This window comes from Phocoena sinus, chromosome 16 (assembly GCF_008692025.1).
Source record: "Phocoena sinus isolate mPhoSin1 chromosome 16, mPhoSin1.pri, whole genome shotgun sequence".
NCBI lineage: Eukaryota > Metazoa > Chordata > Mammalia > Artiodactyla > Phocoenidae > Phocoena > Phocoena sinus.
The window spans coordinates 66,190,937-66,208,775 of NC_045778.1; the positions used below are offsets into that span (position 1 = coordinate 66,190,937).

The 17,839-nt window shown below is 33.5% G+C and overlaps 1 protein-coding gene across 3 annotated transcripts in view; it reads left to right on the forward strand.

The window, feature by feature from the left end:
• Nucleotides 1–17,839, forward strand: part of SHOC2 (SHOC2 leucine rich repeat scaffold protein) — a 112,691-nt gene that overhangs the window by 73,750 nt on the left and 21,102 nt on the right. For 2 of the 3 annotated variants that reach the window (XM_032608664.1, XM_032608663.1), the window contains one exon: nt 8,592–8,729. The exons of the other annotated variant lie outside the window; for it this stretch is intronic. In XM_032608664.1, the coding sequence (XP_032464555.1) occupies nt 8,592–8,729 (138 nt within the window). The remainder of the gene's footprint in view (nt 1–8,591; nt 8,730–17,839) is intronic. 3 annotated transcript variants of the gene reach the window in all.

Genomic DNA, 17,839 nt, shown 5'->3' on the forward strand with positions numbered 1-17,839 from the left:
CTTCTCAGTTGAACTATGATAGTTTGAATCTGTCAAAGCATTTGTCTATTTTATTTGATCTGTTGAATTTTTTGGCATAAAGTTCATAATGGTTCTTTATTCTTCTAAAGTTTGTAATATATATATTATCACATCCCTCTTTCATTCAGTCCTGATATTGGCTTTATTGGTCCTTTCAAAAAAACTGCTTTTGATTTTATTATTTTTTAAATTATCTTCCATTTTTTTTGTTTTCTGCTCTTAATTATCTAGTTCCTTATTACTTTATGTTTAATATGTCCTTTGTCTTCTGTCTTAAGTTGTTAGATTGGTTTTGTATCTTTCTTCTTTGCATTATGTAAGGGCATTGATAGCTATAAACCTCCAAGTACTATTTTAGCAGCAGCACATACATTTTGATATGTTCTGTTTTCATTATTATTTAGTTCAAAGTATTTTCTAAATATCTCTTGTTATTCTCTAATCCATGGATTATTTAACAGTGCATTGTTCAATTTCCAAGTATTTCAGAGATGTTTTCATATTTTTTTTCCCGTTTTTTAACTTTTTGGCTGCACCATGCGGCTTGTGGGATCCTAGTTCCCTGACCAGGGTTCGAACCTGAACCCTCAGCAATGAAAGTGTGGAGTCCTAACCATTGGGACTGCCAGGGAATTCCCTATTTTTTGTTACTGATTTATAAAATACAGTCTGTCTTGGTAAATGTTCTATATGCAGTTGAAAAGAAGGTGCATTTTGCTGTTATTTTTGGAGCAAGGTCAAATTAGTTGATGATGTTATTAATTTCTTGTATACCCTTATCGATTTTCTGTCTACTTTTTTCTTCAATTAGTAAGAAATGAGTGTTGAAATACCCAACTATAGTAGTAGATTTGTCTTTCTCCCACTAGTGCTATTATTTTTGCTTCTTACATTTTGAAATTCTGTTATTAGTTGTATATATATACTTAGGATTTTTTTTTTCTGATGAGGCAGTTTATATCATTATGAACCATCTGTCTTTATGGTAATATTTCTGGTAGTATCTCTTTTTCTAAATTCTGATTTTATTTGATATAGCCATATCTTTTTCTGTCTTTTTCTTTTTGTGTCTTTATATGTATTTAAAATTGTTTCTTGTAGACATCACATGGTTAGGTCTCTTGTTTTAGCGTGACAGTTTTTGCCTTAATTGGAGGGTTTAGACCATTTACATTTAATATAGTTATCAATATGATTGGTTTAAATCTGTCAGCTGGCTAGCTATTTTCTATTTGTGCCATTTGTTACTTTTCCTTTTACCCTTCATTTCATGCCTTCTTTTGGATTTTTTTATAGATTCCACTTATCTCAACTGCTGCATATTAGTTGTACATCTCTGATACCTTTTTTAAGTGTCTGCTCTAATATTTACAGTACATATCATAGCAATACAGTCTACATTTATATAATATTATACCACTTTACATGTATCTTAAGAACCTTACAATAGAACACTTCTGTTTCTCCTGTTTTTTGTGCCATTATTGTCATACAATATATGACAATATACGTTATATATATTATGTTATTCATATATCATAAATCCCATAATAATATATTGCCATCATTTTTACTTTAAACTTTATCTTTTTTTTTTTTTTTTTTTTTTTTTTTTTGCGGCACGCGGGCCTCTCACTGTTGTGGCCTCTCCCGTTGCGGAGCACAGGCTCAGCGGCCATGGCTCACGGGCTCAGCTGCTCCGCGGCATGTGGGATCCTCCCGGACCGGGGCATGAACCCACGTCCCCTGCATTGGCAGACGGACTCTCAACCACTGCGCCACCAGGGAAGCCCTAAACTTTATCTTTTTTAAGCTTTCCATTTTGGACAAATTTTAGAGTTAAAGAAAAGTTGCAAAACAAATACTGAGAGTTCCTTGGTGGTTCTTCCCCAAAACAATTATTACTATATTCTAATGATGATTTTTTAAAATTTCCCTTGTTCCTTTTGCATTTATTAATTGAAATTCTTCTATAAGGAAGAGCTGTCCTTCACATTATTCATCATATTGGTGTATATAGTTAGAGAATATTCCTTCTCATTACTGCATAATATTTCATAGTGTGAATATACCATGATTTTATTTATTCATTCTATTGTTGTTGGTTGAACAATACCAAATGCTGGTGCAAACTCTCATTCATTACTGTGGGAATGCAAAGTGGTACAGACACTTTGGAAGACGAAGACAGTGGCAGTTTCTTCCAAAGCTAAACATAGTCTTACCATACAGTCTTATCAATCATGCTCCTATTTACTCAGATGAGTTGAAAACTTATGTCTATGCAAAAAACTGTACACAAAATGTTTTTAGGTGTCCTATTCATAATTGTTAAAAATTGGAAGTAACCAAGATGTCCTTCAATAAATGAGTGAATAGTAAACTAGTACACCCATACAATGGAATATTTGTTCAGTGGTAAAAAAGAAATGAACTATCAAGCTACAAAAAGACATGGAGGAACCTTAAATGCAAATTGCTAAATGAAAGAAGTCAATCTGGAAAAGCTGCATATTATATGATTGCAACTATACAACATTCTGGAAAAGGCAAAATAAAAGATCGATGGTTGCCAAGGGCCCCAGGAGAGAGATGGATCAATGAGTAGTGAAGCACAGGGGATTTTTATTTTTATTTTTATTTTTTTATTATTATTTTTTTTATATGTAAGTACAACTTTTTTTTTTTTTTAAAACATCTTTATTGGGGTATAATTGCTTTACAATGGTGTGTTAGTTTCTGCTTTATAACAAAGTGAATCAGCTATACATATACATATGTTCCCATATGTCTTCCCTCTTGCGTCTCCCTCCCTCCCACTCTCCCCATCCCACCCTTCCAGGCTGTCACAAAGCACCGAGTACACAGGGGATTTTTAGAGCAGTGAAACTTCTGTATGATACTGTGATGATGGATACATGATATTATGCACTTACCAAAACCTGTAGAACTGGACAACACAAAGAGTGGGTGGTGATGTAAAATATGGACTTCTAGTTAATAATAATAATGTATAAATGTTGGTTCATCAACTGTAACAAATGCACCAAATGCAGGATGTTAATAATAGTGGAAACTGTGGGGAGGTGGGGTATGTGGGAACTCTGTACTTTATGTGCAGTTTTTCTGTAGACCTGAAACTGCTCTAAAAACAAACAAAAAAACTACTCTTACTACCCTCACCACTACCTCCTTAGTCAAAGCTGAAGTCCTTACCTTAGCCCACAAGACCCTGACTCCGGGCTGCTTCATCTCCTATCACTTTCTTCCTTACTCATTATTCCAGCCACACTGGCTTTCTGTTGTGTTTCAAACTACTGTCTTGCCTCAGAGTCTTTGTGTTTGCTGTTCACTCAGCTTCCCCCAGATATTTCCATTGTTTCTTCTCCCATTATTCAGGTGTATACTCAAATGCTACTCCATCGGGGTTACTTTCCCCTTCTACTTACTATCAATATCTCTAATCTCCCCTTCCCCCCATCACACTCTTTTATCCTGCTTTATTTTCTTTTATAGCTTTTATACGTCCTCACCTTGGTTATATATTATTTATTTTTTCCATATTAAAATATAAGTTCCATTAAGGCAGGAATTTTTTTTTGTTTTGTTTGTTTGCGGTACGCGGGCCTCTCACTGTTGTGGCCTCTCCCGTTGCGGAGCACGGGCTCCGGACGCACAGGCTCAGTGGCCATGGCTCACGGGCCCAGCGGCTCTGCGGCATGTGGGATCTTCCCGGACCGGGGCACGAACCCATGTCCCCTGCATCGGCAGGCGGACTCTCAACCACTGCACCACCAGGGAAGCCCAAAGGCAGGAATTTTATCTCTTTTTTCCCTATTGTATCTTCAGTCCCTAGAATAGTGCCTAGTACATGGTAGGTGCTTAATAAGTATTTGTAGAATGGATCAGTGAATGAAGTCTGTGTTCTCTCTGTAGGCAAATCTATGTAGGAAGTCAAACTTAAAAGATTGCTTACTAAATATGGAATATGAGTCATAAGATGCATCGTATTAATGGCTTGTGTCATCAATATGATAACATGATGTGTTCATTTTCACTAAAAGATACATCTGCTCCACAGACAGGAAACTTCTATTTAAGAGTCAAAAAATGCTCTTCCATGTACAGTGTAGGAGAGACTGCTAGTATTTACCTCCTGAATCTCCCTTTTTTTTTCTCTTTGGATTAAAAAATGTGTAAAAACAAGGAAAAATCACAAAATACAAATATATAAAGTAGAAAATAAAAACCACTCTTCAACCCAGCCAGAGACAAGTCACTGTTAAGATCTTGATTATTGTCCTTTAGAACCATCTGAGATGAACTTATATTTTGTTAATAATATTTGGATCATATAGTAAAATGTTTAAAGTACTAACTGGACAGAGTATAGAAATAATAAATAGTGTGAAAGTAGTTTATGAACTCCTTAAATATTTAATATTCTGTCTTTTGTGATTTGTAACACAAGCTCTTATCCTGGCACAGTATTGTCTAGTGCAGAATTTATCATATATTCAGAATTTTCAAATGGTTTTGATTATTTGAATATGAACAAGAAAAGCTTGGGCAGTTAGGAGTGTTGCTCTAAATAAGAGAGATCTTAAACTCTTTTTTTTTCCTTCTCACACTAAAAATGTTTTGTTAATTGCATTTAATAGGACATTTTGGATTAGTTCCAAAAATATTTTAGATTTTCCTGGAAACTATCTTTTATTAATTATAAACTTTCCTGAAGTTTTTAAGATCTTTTTCATTAGACTGAAGAAAATTCAAAGTTCCTAAGAGAAAATGTTTTGCATGAGTCCTTTAAAATGTATACGTGGATTTTGGGGAAAATCTAAAGTTTCAAATTTAACTCAATAATATATATAATTTACTTGTGAGTTTATTGTATTTCATGGACTAAAATAAAATTTAAAAATCATGTTACTTTTGTGTGCTGATGCTGTTAAAAACTTAAATCACATTTCCTGAGTTTTAAGCATTTTCAAAACTTTTCGTCATTACTAGATTGTGAGAAAGAAGTATTAGTGTTATTAGATGACACTCTTCTTAATGTATCAGTGTTAACATGATTTCCTGACTTTTCAGAGTGTTGTATTGCTGGAGGATAATTTTCTGGAGAGAATATATACTCAAAATAATTCAGTTATTATATGGTGACTTATATAAATCAAAAAAGGATTTAGGGTTTAACTTAATTTGAGTCTAGATAATTATATTCCCTGCTTCTTAAAAACACTTATTTTTTAGTTTAATATTAGATAGTCATACGTAAGTTCCTGTCCTAAGATATTGGTAATTCATCTGCTTCTGTGTTCAGAGGTGTCAAACTGACATCCTGAACATTGAAAAAAGCCCACAGATACATTCGATAACACAGTGTTTTGTTCTGTTTCAACCTAAAAATTAGTTGTTAGTATTTGAACATTAGAAGATTTTATATGAAAATATAAATTTCCAGCTTCTTTTGACAAGCATGAGAATTGGACAATATTGAGCTTTCTCGTCCCAACGTTGCTGTGATTCTCAACCAGGGGCAATTTTGGCAGTGTTACAAAAAAGGACATTTGTCAATGTCTAGAGATAGTTTTGATTGTCATGACTTGGTGGGGAGGTGCTATTGGCATCTTATGGGTAAAGGCCAGGGGTGCTGCGTATGCACAGGACAGCCTCCTACAGCAAAGAATTACCTGGTCCAAAGTACTTCAGTATTGAGGTTGAGAAGTCCTGTGGTGTAGCAATAATTGACCTGAGTTGAATCATATCTGTTCCGAATAGGCTAAAGTTAGCGACAGTCTCCTCCCGACTTGCTTTATTTACTTGCTGGGACTCTATACACTTTTGAATTTGTGCATATTCCTTTAAAGTAGTGGGATTTACTTTCATGGGAACTGAAACAACTTCAAGTATTATTAGAAAGGTTGCGGCAAATACAAAAAATATTTATTACTTCTGGCCTGAAGAGTATTAGAATCCAAGTTTTATTTTCCCCAGTTATCATCATTTATTCTTTCAGTTGAACATGGTTCTGTGTACTAAGCACTATACTAGATATGGAAGAGATGAGCAGCTGCTTACACTTTAAGGATTATTATGTCTTGGAGATATGTTCTGTTTATCATTATGTAATGCTTTCTATATCTCTGATAATTTTCCTTGCTTTGAAGTTGACTTTGTCTGAAATCTATGTAGCTACTTCAGCTTTCTTTTGATTAACATTAGCATTGTGTTTCTTTCTCCATCCCTTTATTTTTAATCCACCTGTGTCTGTTTTTCGAAGACAGTACTATTTAGTTGGGTCTCATTTTTTAATCCACTTTGATAGTCTCTGTCTTTTATTTGGTGCATTCACATTCACATTTGAAGTGTTTATTGATTTAGTTGGCTTATTTTAAATTAATTTTTATTGAAGTATAGTTGCTTTATAATATCAACTGTATTTGGAACTGTTTTCTATTAGTTGAACTTGTTCTTTTTTTTTTTTTTTTGTCTTTCACCATTTTTCTGCATTATCTGGGTTTAATTGAGCATTTTGTATTATTTCATTTTCTCTCTCCTTAACATATCATTTATACTTGTTTTAATTTTTTTTGTGTGTGTATGTATGTATGTATGTGTGTGATTGCCCTGGAGTTTGCAATATGGATTTACAGCTAACATAAGTCCACCTTCAAATAACACTGTACCATTCAGGGGTAGTGTGGGTACCTTAAAACAGAATATTCCCAGTTCCTCCCTCCTGTCCCTTGTAACACTGCTGTCATTCATTTCATTTATCCTTAATCTATAATCACCTGCTATATTGTTGCTGTTAATACTTCTAACAAACTGTTATCTGTTAGATTAAGAATAAGAAAATAAAAGATTTTATTTTGTCTTTATTTATTACTTCTCTAAAGTTCTTCCTTTCTTTATGTAGATCTGAGCTTCTGACCTATATCATTTTCCTTCTTTCTGAAGAACTTATTTTAATATTTCTTGCAAGACAGGTCTGCTGGCAACAAATTCCCTCAATATCTGTTTGTCTGAGAAAGTCTTTATTTCTTCTTTACTTTGAAGGATAATTTCATTGGATATAGACTTTTAGGTTGGTGATTTCTTTTTTTCTCTCAACACTTTAAATATTTCATTCCGTTCTCTTCTTGCTTGCATGGTTACTGAAGAGAAGTCCAATGTGTTCTTATCCTTATTCCTATATAGGTAAGGTGTTTTTTTTTCCCCCTCTATCTTCTTTCAGAAATTTCTCTTTGTCTTTGATTATCTGTATATGATTTTGAATATGATATGCCTAAGTGAAAATAGGAGGGGACTTTTATATTCACCCTGAGAACCTGGGGTGGGCCTCCTGGAGGTAAAGCACAAGGATTCCAATTTCTCCACATCCTTGCCAACATTTGTTTTGTTTGTTTGTTTTCTTTGTTTTTTTGTTTGTTTGTTTTGATTGTAGCCATCTTCATGGGTATGAAGTGGTATCTCATCGTATTGATTTGCATTTTTTAATGATTAGTGATGTTGAGCATCTTTTCATGTGTTTATTGGCCATTTGCGTATCTTTGGAGGAATGTCTGTTCCACTTCTTTGTCCACTTTTAAATTGGGTGGTTTGTTTTTTTGTTGTTGAATTATGGGAGTTCTTTATACATTCTGGATAATTAATCCCTTAGCAGATATGTGATTTGTAAATATTTCCTCCTATTCTGTGGGTTGTCTTTTCATTCTCTTGATAGTGTCCTTTGATACAGGTAAGTTTTAAATTTTGATGAAATCCAATTTACTTTCTCTTTTGTTACTTATGTTTGTAATATGTGGCTTAATAACATGCCCTACACCCATTTTTCAGTTTTATGCACTTCATTTGCTTATCTTCCTTTTTCAGTATTTCCAACCTCTGCCAAAAAAAAAAAAGGAAAATCATGAGAGAGCCAATATAACTTTTATAAATAAGTTTTTGAAGACAGAAAAACACTAAGAATAATCTGAATTGCCAAATACAGTCCTTTCAACCAGAATGAGGAGAAAAATACCTTATTTTCTATCCTTTTGGAGTACTATTAAATTGAGAAGCAGTTTTAATTTATAAATCTCAGTTTACATATTTATATAACATCAGAACATATGCTTATTTGAAAGCATACATATTTTGAGGTAAAGGTGACCCTCAAGTTAAACTCAAGATGTATCTGATATTATTGTGTTTAATTTGGTTTAAAAAATTAGTAAGCTGTTTTTGAAGTAATGGAATATACAAATGTAAATGTGGTTAAATTGGTTACTTTAAGTTAAAAAAATATATAATATTGGTTGGTACTGATTTACAACCAACATTTTAACATTATCAGATGTCATTTTCCTTTTTTCTTTAGGTATAATTGACATATAACCTTATATTAGCTTCATAATTCAATATTTGCAAAATGTCATTTTCAAATAACAGCTTCAAATTTTGTGTTTGACTTTTACTTTTTCAGAAAAAGTATAGTTATGATATAGAAAATGTTTTTTCTTTCATTATTTAATATATTCTTTAAAAATTCTTATTAAATTTTTATGTTGGTCAATTTACAGGTGAATTATGTAACCTCATTACGCTGGATGTAGCTCACAATCAACTTGAACACCTTCCAAAGGAGATTGGAAACTGCACACAGATAACCAACCTTGACTTGCAGCACAATGAATTGCTAGACCTCCCAGATACTATAGGTATGAGAGGAGAAAGAAGATACTGTTCATCATTTATAGCTACTTGGACATTAAAATCCATTTTGATAATAAAAAATTAAAATTCAGTGTTGTCAGAGTGGTAAAACTTCTAAAAGACAGTATTTTAAAATCATTTTTTAATTTTCCAGGCAAAGAAAATAACTAAATTTTAGGAAATGGTCTCAATTAAATTGTAAAGGAGATAGAATATTGAGTAATATGTATATGTTCTATAAATCTGCTTAAATTGCAGAATGGGTGCATTTTCTGTTTTTGCTTATTTCAGAATGTTGCATGCTCTTGTATAGGGTGCGGTCCCTTCTTTGCTAAAATAGACCACACTGAAAAAATAAAATCATTGCTGTTTAGTTTTTAAAACATGGCCAGTATATTTTAAAGTTTGTTCATCTTAATATTGAGGGACTAAAAGATGTCTCAGAGTGCAAAATGTGTTTTGAAAGTGCATAGCCAAAGAACAGAAAGTTGGATTGCACTTACTCTGATGTGTTCCATATTTATATATTCTTGTTTCTTTTTCTAAATGACCCCAAATTTATACAAACAGTAGAGGGAATTTTTACATTAGAAAAAATTACTCTGTACTAAGTTTATATAATTTTGGTAATGAATATTTACAAGGTTCTCTTACTAAATCATTTGAGGCCTATGATAATGTTATCTTTCTCCAGAAGGATTTTTGTTTTTTTGTTTGCTTCTCTCAGGTACCTAGGGTGACCACTTTATTCCATCTGTGTTCTAAGGTTTGTGATTTTTCTGGTCCCCCCAAATGATTCAGAGACAAGCGGCAGACTAATTGGAGGGTTGTTTTAATTCCGGTTTACCCCTTGTACTAGGGTGCAGCCCTGTAGGGTCCCAGTTGATATTGATTACTAGACTCCCCACCCTTGGCAGGCTCTAGATTTTGACTTTTGGTGGAAACATGCCTTAGCCTTTCAGCTGCATCTTCTAGCTAGGAAAGCACTCTCGGGACAAAATCTTCTCCAGTGTTTTGCTTGTTTCTGGGTTCCCAGCTGGTTTCCAGCCTGGTTACTAGTCATTATCTTGTTAGCTTTCTGATTTTTGTTTTAGAAGTGTTTTTAGTTTTCTTCAGTGGGAGGGTTGCTTGAATTATCTAGTCTACCACTACTTGAAACAGAAGCAATTGTTATGGAATTTTTTAATAAGTTACAATAGACTGTCTTTGGTTAGATGACACCTGTTCACAGAAGAGTAATCTGAGACTTCTTCAGGATATAATAGCTAGCCATTAGAACCTATATCTTTCTGATTCTTGTCCCCTAGAGTCTAGAACAGACAGAAAAATACCAAATAAATACAAAATAAATGAAAAAAAAAGTCATGGGAGACAGGACTAGAAGTTCTAGAAAGAGAATAGAGTAAGACAATGAAGAAGCTATAAAATATAATTTAATATTTCCCTGAACTTGACAAAAACCCAGATAATAAGATTGAAATTGCTTACCAAGAAGAAATAATGAAAAAACATACATTCTGGTAGATGTTTTAAAAATTAGATTTACTTAATTAATTTTAACAATATATTCATACATAATGTTATAAAACCTGTTTTTGTCTAGTTTCAGTTTCAGGGTAATCCTGGCCATATATAATAAGTTGGGAAGTACTCCCTTCTCTTCAATTTTTGCAACAGTTTGTATAAAATTGACATATTTTTTCCTTTAATATTTGATAAAATTAATTGGTAAAGCCACCTGGGTCAGGATTTTTCTTTGTTGGAATGTTTTTGAAAACAATTTCTATTTCTTTGATAGACATAGGGCTATTTAGGTTATCACTTTCTTTTTGAGAAAACTTGGTCATTTGTGTCTTTCAAAGAATGTGTCCATTTCGTTTAAGTTGTCACATTTAATGGGCATAAAATTGTTCATAATATTCCATTATTATTTCAATATCTATAGAATCTGTGGTAATGCCATTTCTCTCATTCCTGATATTGGTAATTTATATCTTCTCTCTCTTTTTTTTTCCCCCTAATCAGTCTGGTTAGAGGTTTATCAATGTTACCAGTTTTATTGATTGTCTCAAAGTATTGATTTTTCTCTGTTCTTTCCTTGGTTTTTGTTTCATTGATTTCCACTTTGACCTTTCTTCTTCCCTTTCATCTGCTTACTTTGAGTTTTATTCTTTTTCTAGTTTCTTATGGCGGAAGATTGAGATTATTGATTTGAGACCTTTCTTCTCATACAGGCATTTAGTGCTATAAATTTTGCCTTACATACTGCTTTAACAACATCCCACAAATGCTGACATCTTGTGTTTTCTTTTTTGTTTTGTTCAAAATACTTTCTAATTTACCCTTTTGTTTTCTGTGATCTGTGTGTTATTTAAAAGTATGTTATTTAGTTCCCAACATCTGACAGTTTTCCAAGGGTTTTTCTGTTATTGATTTCTAGGTTAATTCCGTTGTGGTCAAGAACATACTTTGTGTGACTTGAATTATTTAAATGTATTGAGACTTATTTTATGGCTCATTGTATGGTCTATCTTGATAAGTGTTCCATGTGCAATTGAATGTGTATCCTATTTTTGTTGAGTAGAGTAATGTAGATGAGGCAATCAGTGAATTTATTCTACTACTTGCCCTTTTTGGTCTCTTTTCCTCCCAATTTTTATTAGCTTTATTATTAGGACATGCAACATTTATGTTATGTCTTGTTATGCCAGTCTGTATTTTTATTTTAGTCATAATGTTCATCATCAATGCTGTTGCCATAATTGCCCAAGTCATTTCTTGGTTGGCTGAAGTCAATCTTGTAGTAGTTTTCTCAGAAATGGTTCATGAACAGTAGTTCCCTAGTTCTTGTATGTTTGTAACCTTTATACTTAAAAAACAGTTTGATGGATGTAAAAATCACTGGGTTCAACTACTTTTCCTTGAGCATTTTAGGAGAACTAGGAGGTAGCTCTGTTGTCTTCTGGAATTGAATATAAAGTATGAGGCCAGTCTAATTTTTTTTCCATTATAAGTGACTTAATCTTTGTGCCTGGCCACCCAAAGTGTTCTTTATTTCTAAAGTTCAAGAACTGTATTATATCCCAGGGCCCATTTCCCTAGGATACTCTGAGCCAGTTCAACATATAGGTTTAATCTTTATTTCAGTATAGTTTTCTTAAATTACATATTGACATATTTACTTTGTGTTGTATGTTCTTACATTGAAATATGTCTAAATTTGCTTATTTTGAACAACCAACTAATTTTAATAGTAAAGGAGGAAAGAAAGAATAATGCATTTTAACATGATCACTTTTCGGTGGAATGAAACATGAAAGCACTTTAGAAAAGAAACTTATAAAATTAAAGGCTTGCTCAGTCTTAGAAAAAAGTAAAGGTTGTTTACTCTAGCAAATCAGACAGGGGAACTGAAATTAAAGATGCTTGAAATGTTATAAAGTTACGTCCTTATCACTCTCATTGAGGGATAATTATTGTATATTTCTTAGGATATTATAGATGCATATACTTTATTGTTCCTTGAGCACATCAGCCAAGTTCTAGCCTCAGGGTCTTTATACTTCTCAGTTTCTCTGCTTAGAACTCTTTTCTCCTAAATATACACATAATTTCCTCTACTCTTTCAACTGATCATATGGATATATAGAGTTCTATAATGGGCATGATCATCAATCAGCCCTGTTCTTACTCTCAAATTATCTAACAATATTTTGTTATTTAGTATTTTATGCATGTGTCTGTTTTCCTGTCTTGTTAAATAACAATCAAAGAGGGATGCAATTAAAGTACTAAAATGAATAGTCTTGGCAAACAGAGATAGCATAGGTAGTGGAGGATGGTAAAATCATCCAGTTAGTAAGACTAGGGTCCTATGGATTCACTTCCTCTGACAAAGGGTAACTTCTCCATGTATCCTTCTTTCTCCTGGCTTTCTTAATTTTACATTTCTTTTCTCTCTTCTATCAGAAGTAATTCTTCTGTATTTCAAGTGTGTTTATTAATATGAAAACATTTGACTTCATTATTAATCTCTACTAGTTGACATGTTATCTCAGAATAACACAGGTGCCTCACTTCTAGCACATTCTACATGGTCAGATTACAAATATGTATTGTAAATCAGTGAGAACTGAAACATTAACAGTAATAAAAATTTAAATATCTCATTTATTTTTATATGCTTTGATAGTTGTCAGCAAACTAATACAGCTGTTTTTCCAAGTAGTAGCAAAGTGAATAAGTATTGTTTATTGAAAGTTTTTATAATATTGTAGTCATTTATCATATACCATGTTTATTAAAATAATTCTTTTGCCTTTCTCCATCCCTCTCATTCCCCATATTTTGATTGTATAGCGGAAGGTTGAGATTTGGTGAGAAATCAGAACATTTTGGTCTTGGTCTGTTACAAATCTCAGCAGTCATAATTGACCTTTGAGATCCTCCCTCTCATCTACTGGAGAAGAGCAATTCACCCCAAACCGTCAGTGGCAGACTTTTAGAATATAGTTATCCTGATACTTTTCTTCTCTTTTCTGGTCTGCTTCTTGAAAAGTATAACTTAAAATGAAAAACAACAACAAAAAATAACACCTATCCTGCAGAGTTGATGCTAGTCCCACAGAAGTTGCCCTGCTCTTTTCCCTGGTCTAAAGAAACTAGCCCTAAACTCACAATTGAAAAATCAAATCTTCTATCGCCTTAAAATCACTTTTCCAAAAATCACTTTAATTCTTTGCCTTTTCTTTTTCTTGTAAGTAGACCCAGATATTTTAAACCCTCTCTTTATTTAACACAAATACTCCTAGAGTAGTTACCATTCTTTGGCAGCACGCACTGCCATTTACTTCCAGGCTGAGCAGTGCCAGGATCACTGACAACTCAGGATGTGAAGAAGAGGCAGAAGGAAATGGGGAGAGGGGCAGCTGGTTGCTGTTAAGTGAAAGAGCGCTTAAAAACATATTTAGAGTTTCTCTGATTTAACCATTAATCTGCCCTGTTGAAGAGTATAAAGTATATTCTTTTCATGTGAATATTTTCTAATTCAAGAATCAGCTATAAACTAAAGAAAATGTTAAGATTCATTATAGAAGTCGTTTTGTTTCAAGCTATGAACCTGATATCTTGAAGCCTTCTGAGGTCTCAGGTGGTTTTATGAAATCAGGGAGAGGAGGGTCTGAAGTAGGAAAAAATATTTTATTTTCTATTTCTTTTCAGAATGAGAGAAATAAGCAACAAGTCCTTGCCTTCAAGGCTGGAGCACAGAACAATTCACAGAGGTCTTTTTGTTGCAGTGGTCTCTGAAGAAGCGTTACAGTAATTATGGTTATATCAGCAAGCAGAGTTTTAGTGATTCAATTTTAGGTAATTACAGTGCTGCTTACATGTAACAACTTGTTTGTTTGTTTTTTAATGGTGGCATTCTTTTGAGTTTTTAACTTTTAAGAATTTTTGTATAACTTTTCAGTTTATTTTCAGTTTCTCAGTTTAATGTTTCTGGAAAAAATTGTACCTTTGACATTATTTCATCGTTATAACTTGTGTGCCTTTTCTACTGATTTTTTGCTACTTTGTTAAAATAAGATAAAGACTATTTGAGGTAGAGTCTTACTCAAAAGACTAAATTAACCTAAAAATGCTGATTATATTTGCTGAAATTGAAAGCATCTAATTTTAACTCATAGCCATTTGATGTTTCCATATTTTAAAAATCTGACAGCATAAGAAAGCAAGCTGTCAGAGCAGAACACAGAGCAACTTACAGTCAAAGTTAAGCACAACTGAATGCCAGTGATTGGCAGTGATCAGCCTACATTTATACACAGAAGCTCAGCAACATTGATTTTATTTCTTAGTCACAATGGATCAATATTAAAGCAAGCTATGGCTTGATTTCTAGGTTGCAGTTTAGTTTGTGGTTAAAACCACTTATTGAAAGAGGTTAGAGTTGAAACCACTGCAGGGGGTGAATCACGGTAAATGCCAGACTTCTGATGTCAGGTTTTCTTCTGGCATAAGAAAGCGTTGATATTTTATCCTTACTTTTTTTCACCTCTTTTGTTTTGCTGGGAGTAACGGACTTTGACAAAATGTGGATGACTCCTTGAACATGCCATGCTCTCAAGAAAGTGACAAGTGCTTTGCAAATGTTAGTTTCTTCATCAGAATAGCATATTCTCATAGGTTACAATTTTTAAAGTTCAGGCTCTTCTACACCACCCTCCACCCCCCAAAAAAAAGGAGAAAAGAAAAAAAAAATGTTTAGGAAAGTAGGAGGTATCATTTTTGTTTAAATAACCACTAGTTTTGGTACTAGATAATTTCATGTGGCATTTTCACTACTTCGTTTTCATTTTATAATTTTTATTTATTTTTTAATTAAAATTTTTTTTTATTTTTTAGTTTTTTTGGCTGTGCCGCACGGCATGAGGGATCTTAGTTCCCTGACCAGGGATCAAACCTGTGCCCCCTGCAGTGGAAGCACCAAGTCCTAACCACTGGACCACCAGGGAATTCCCCATTTTGTAATTTTTAACTTCTAGAAACCTATTCTGACTTTAAAACTGAGAAGCAAAAAAAAAAAAAAAAAAAACTGAGAAGCTTATTTTGCTTTTGGAAGAGAAATTTCAGGAATGTGGTTCTATTTACTGGGTTTGTGAGTTGATAAGCATTTAGAATTTGGTTACCATACTAATCTTTGTTACCAGAGAAAGTTTTTGGGTTTCATTGAGAATAAAAATTGGTTAAAATATTGTATTCACCTACTTTTCTACTGTAAACAATTATTGAGGCATGTCAGTTGGTGGAGCAAAATTATGGGGACTTTCTGCTATTAATAAGCCCTTTCCTCTTCTGGCAGATTTCATAGACCCTTTGGTAAATGCTTCTGCCATTTTATTATGATGGAACAACTTTCTTTCATAGGGAAAGCAGTGGTATGAAGGAGAGAAAGGGATGAGCTTCTTTACTTCCAGTTCTTTTTTAAGATTGAGCCTCTTTTATCTTCAACTTTGTATAGCAAATTAAAATTTTATCAGAAGATTTTGACATTCTTTGTAGTCAGACATTATCACTGCTTGCAAGAAAATTTCCACCTTTACCAGCCTTGTAGCTATAGTGGCCGTGGGCACGGGATAGACAAGGGATAAAATATTGATACCTTCCCTCCCTCCCCATTTTGAAAGGATATGAGTAAATGGCCGCTGTCCTTCAATTTTGGTGGGAATGAAATCGATATAGCCTAGTGGCACTGTCTTATCAAGATTTAAAATATCTATATCAGGGCTCCCCTGGTGGCGCAGTGGTTGAGAGTCCACCTGCCGATGCAGGGGACGCGGGTTTGTACCCTGGTCTGGGAGAATCCCACATGCCGCGGAGTGTCTGGGCCCGTGAGCCATGGCCACCGAGCCTGCGCATCCGGAGCCTGTGTTCCGCAACGGGAGAGGCCACAACAGTGAGAGGCCCGCGTACCGCAAAAAAAAAAAAATCTATATCTTTTGATACATCAGAAATATTTTCACATGTACGCACAGGTATGTATTAGAATGTCCATTATAGAATTCCTTTTAAAAAATTAGAAACAAATGCTGTCAATTGGGGAATGTTTAGATAATGGTGCACATCGTAGAATACAATGGTTAAATAAAATGAAGTATATCTGAATTTACTCACCAGAAAATATTTCTGTGACCTGTTATATAGGGGGAAAAGTACGTAAAATGATCCCATTTATGGAAAAATAAACACGGAAACATTAAAAAAAATCCTGTATTTGTATATGTGTAAGTAAATGCTTACAGAAAGATCTCAATAGGTACATATTAGACTACAAACCATTGTTCTCTGGGGAAGAGAGTAAGTTGCATGTATATATTTTGTAATTAAAAAATGATTTGGTGGGATGGGAGGAGTGCAAAGAGTTGGAAATGATTAGTTTGTTCTCTGATATTTAAAAATGGGCTGCGTAGACATTGGGTGTCTCAGAAAAAATTATTGCAGATATTTGTAGAAGAACTAATTTGTACTCAGACCAGAGAAATCTGATATGTATTTTAAAACCATGTCCAGTTAACATCTGTGTTTCATAGACAGGCTATTTTATAAGATGAGAATGGGTCAAAGAAAAAATCTTTTTATGAACCTTTCATATAATTTTAAGTTTTTGCATCTTGTTCCTAATGGAAAGGAGGACAAAGTGAAATATTTTAGCTTCTATAATTATTAAGAAAGTATGAATGAATGCCTGCTGTGTGCTTAGCACTGAATTCTGTATGGAGACAGAAGTACATAGCAACCTCCCTTACTTAAAGGATTTTCAGTCTTTTGGGGGAGGTAACTAATCCATGAAACAGCTAACAACATAAGACCAAATATAAGTAAATGCCAACGTATGATGAAAACAATGTGTGGCCATGAGTCCAGTTTATAGGGAGATCAATAAGGTCTTCATAGAATGGCCAGAGAAAGCTTCATGAACAAATATGCTGGACTCAGTATGGAATAGAAATGCATTCCATGAGCACAACAAGGACAGTCAAACAGTGTGGAGGCAAGAATGAACATATCATCCTTCTGTGTCAGGAGGAAACAAGCTCACTGGAGCAGAGTCGATGAAATTCACAAAAAATGATTACTTGATAAGGAGCCAACTGAGTTTGATTCTAGCTCTGCCATTAATTCACTTTGCATATCTTATGCTAAAGTCCGTGCTGAGTACTCTCAGATGGCTCTTACAGCTACTTCTTGGGTATCTTTCTTATCTCTTGTCTTTATTATCAGAATGGCTATCTAAAACTTCAAACTACCGTGCTCTGTTTTTCCACAACTTAGCTCATATCCTCACTGTATGGAGAAAATGAGCCTCACAATGTAAAATGTCCAAACATCTTGGTCTACATTAGTATAAAACTTCTTCAAAATGTAAAATATTCATTGAATAAAAGGCTGGTATAAAGATATCACAGTTTTTAAAAGTAAAATGACTTTAGAATTATAGACTTTATCAAAAGGGTGTTTTAAAATTACAAAATTATAGAAAATTAAGGAAATTATAGACAAGTTTACAGAAAAAAATTTAATCTTCCATAATTCTATCATGCAGAGATAACTGTTA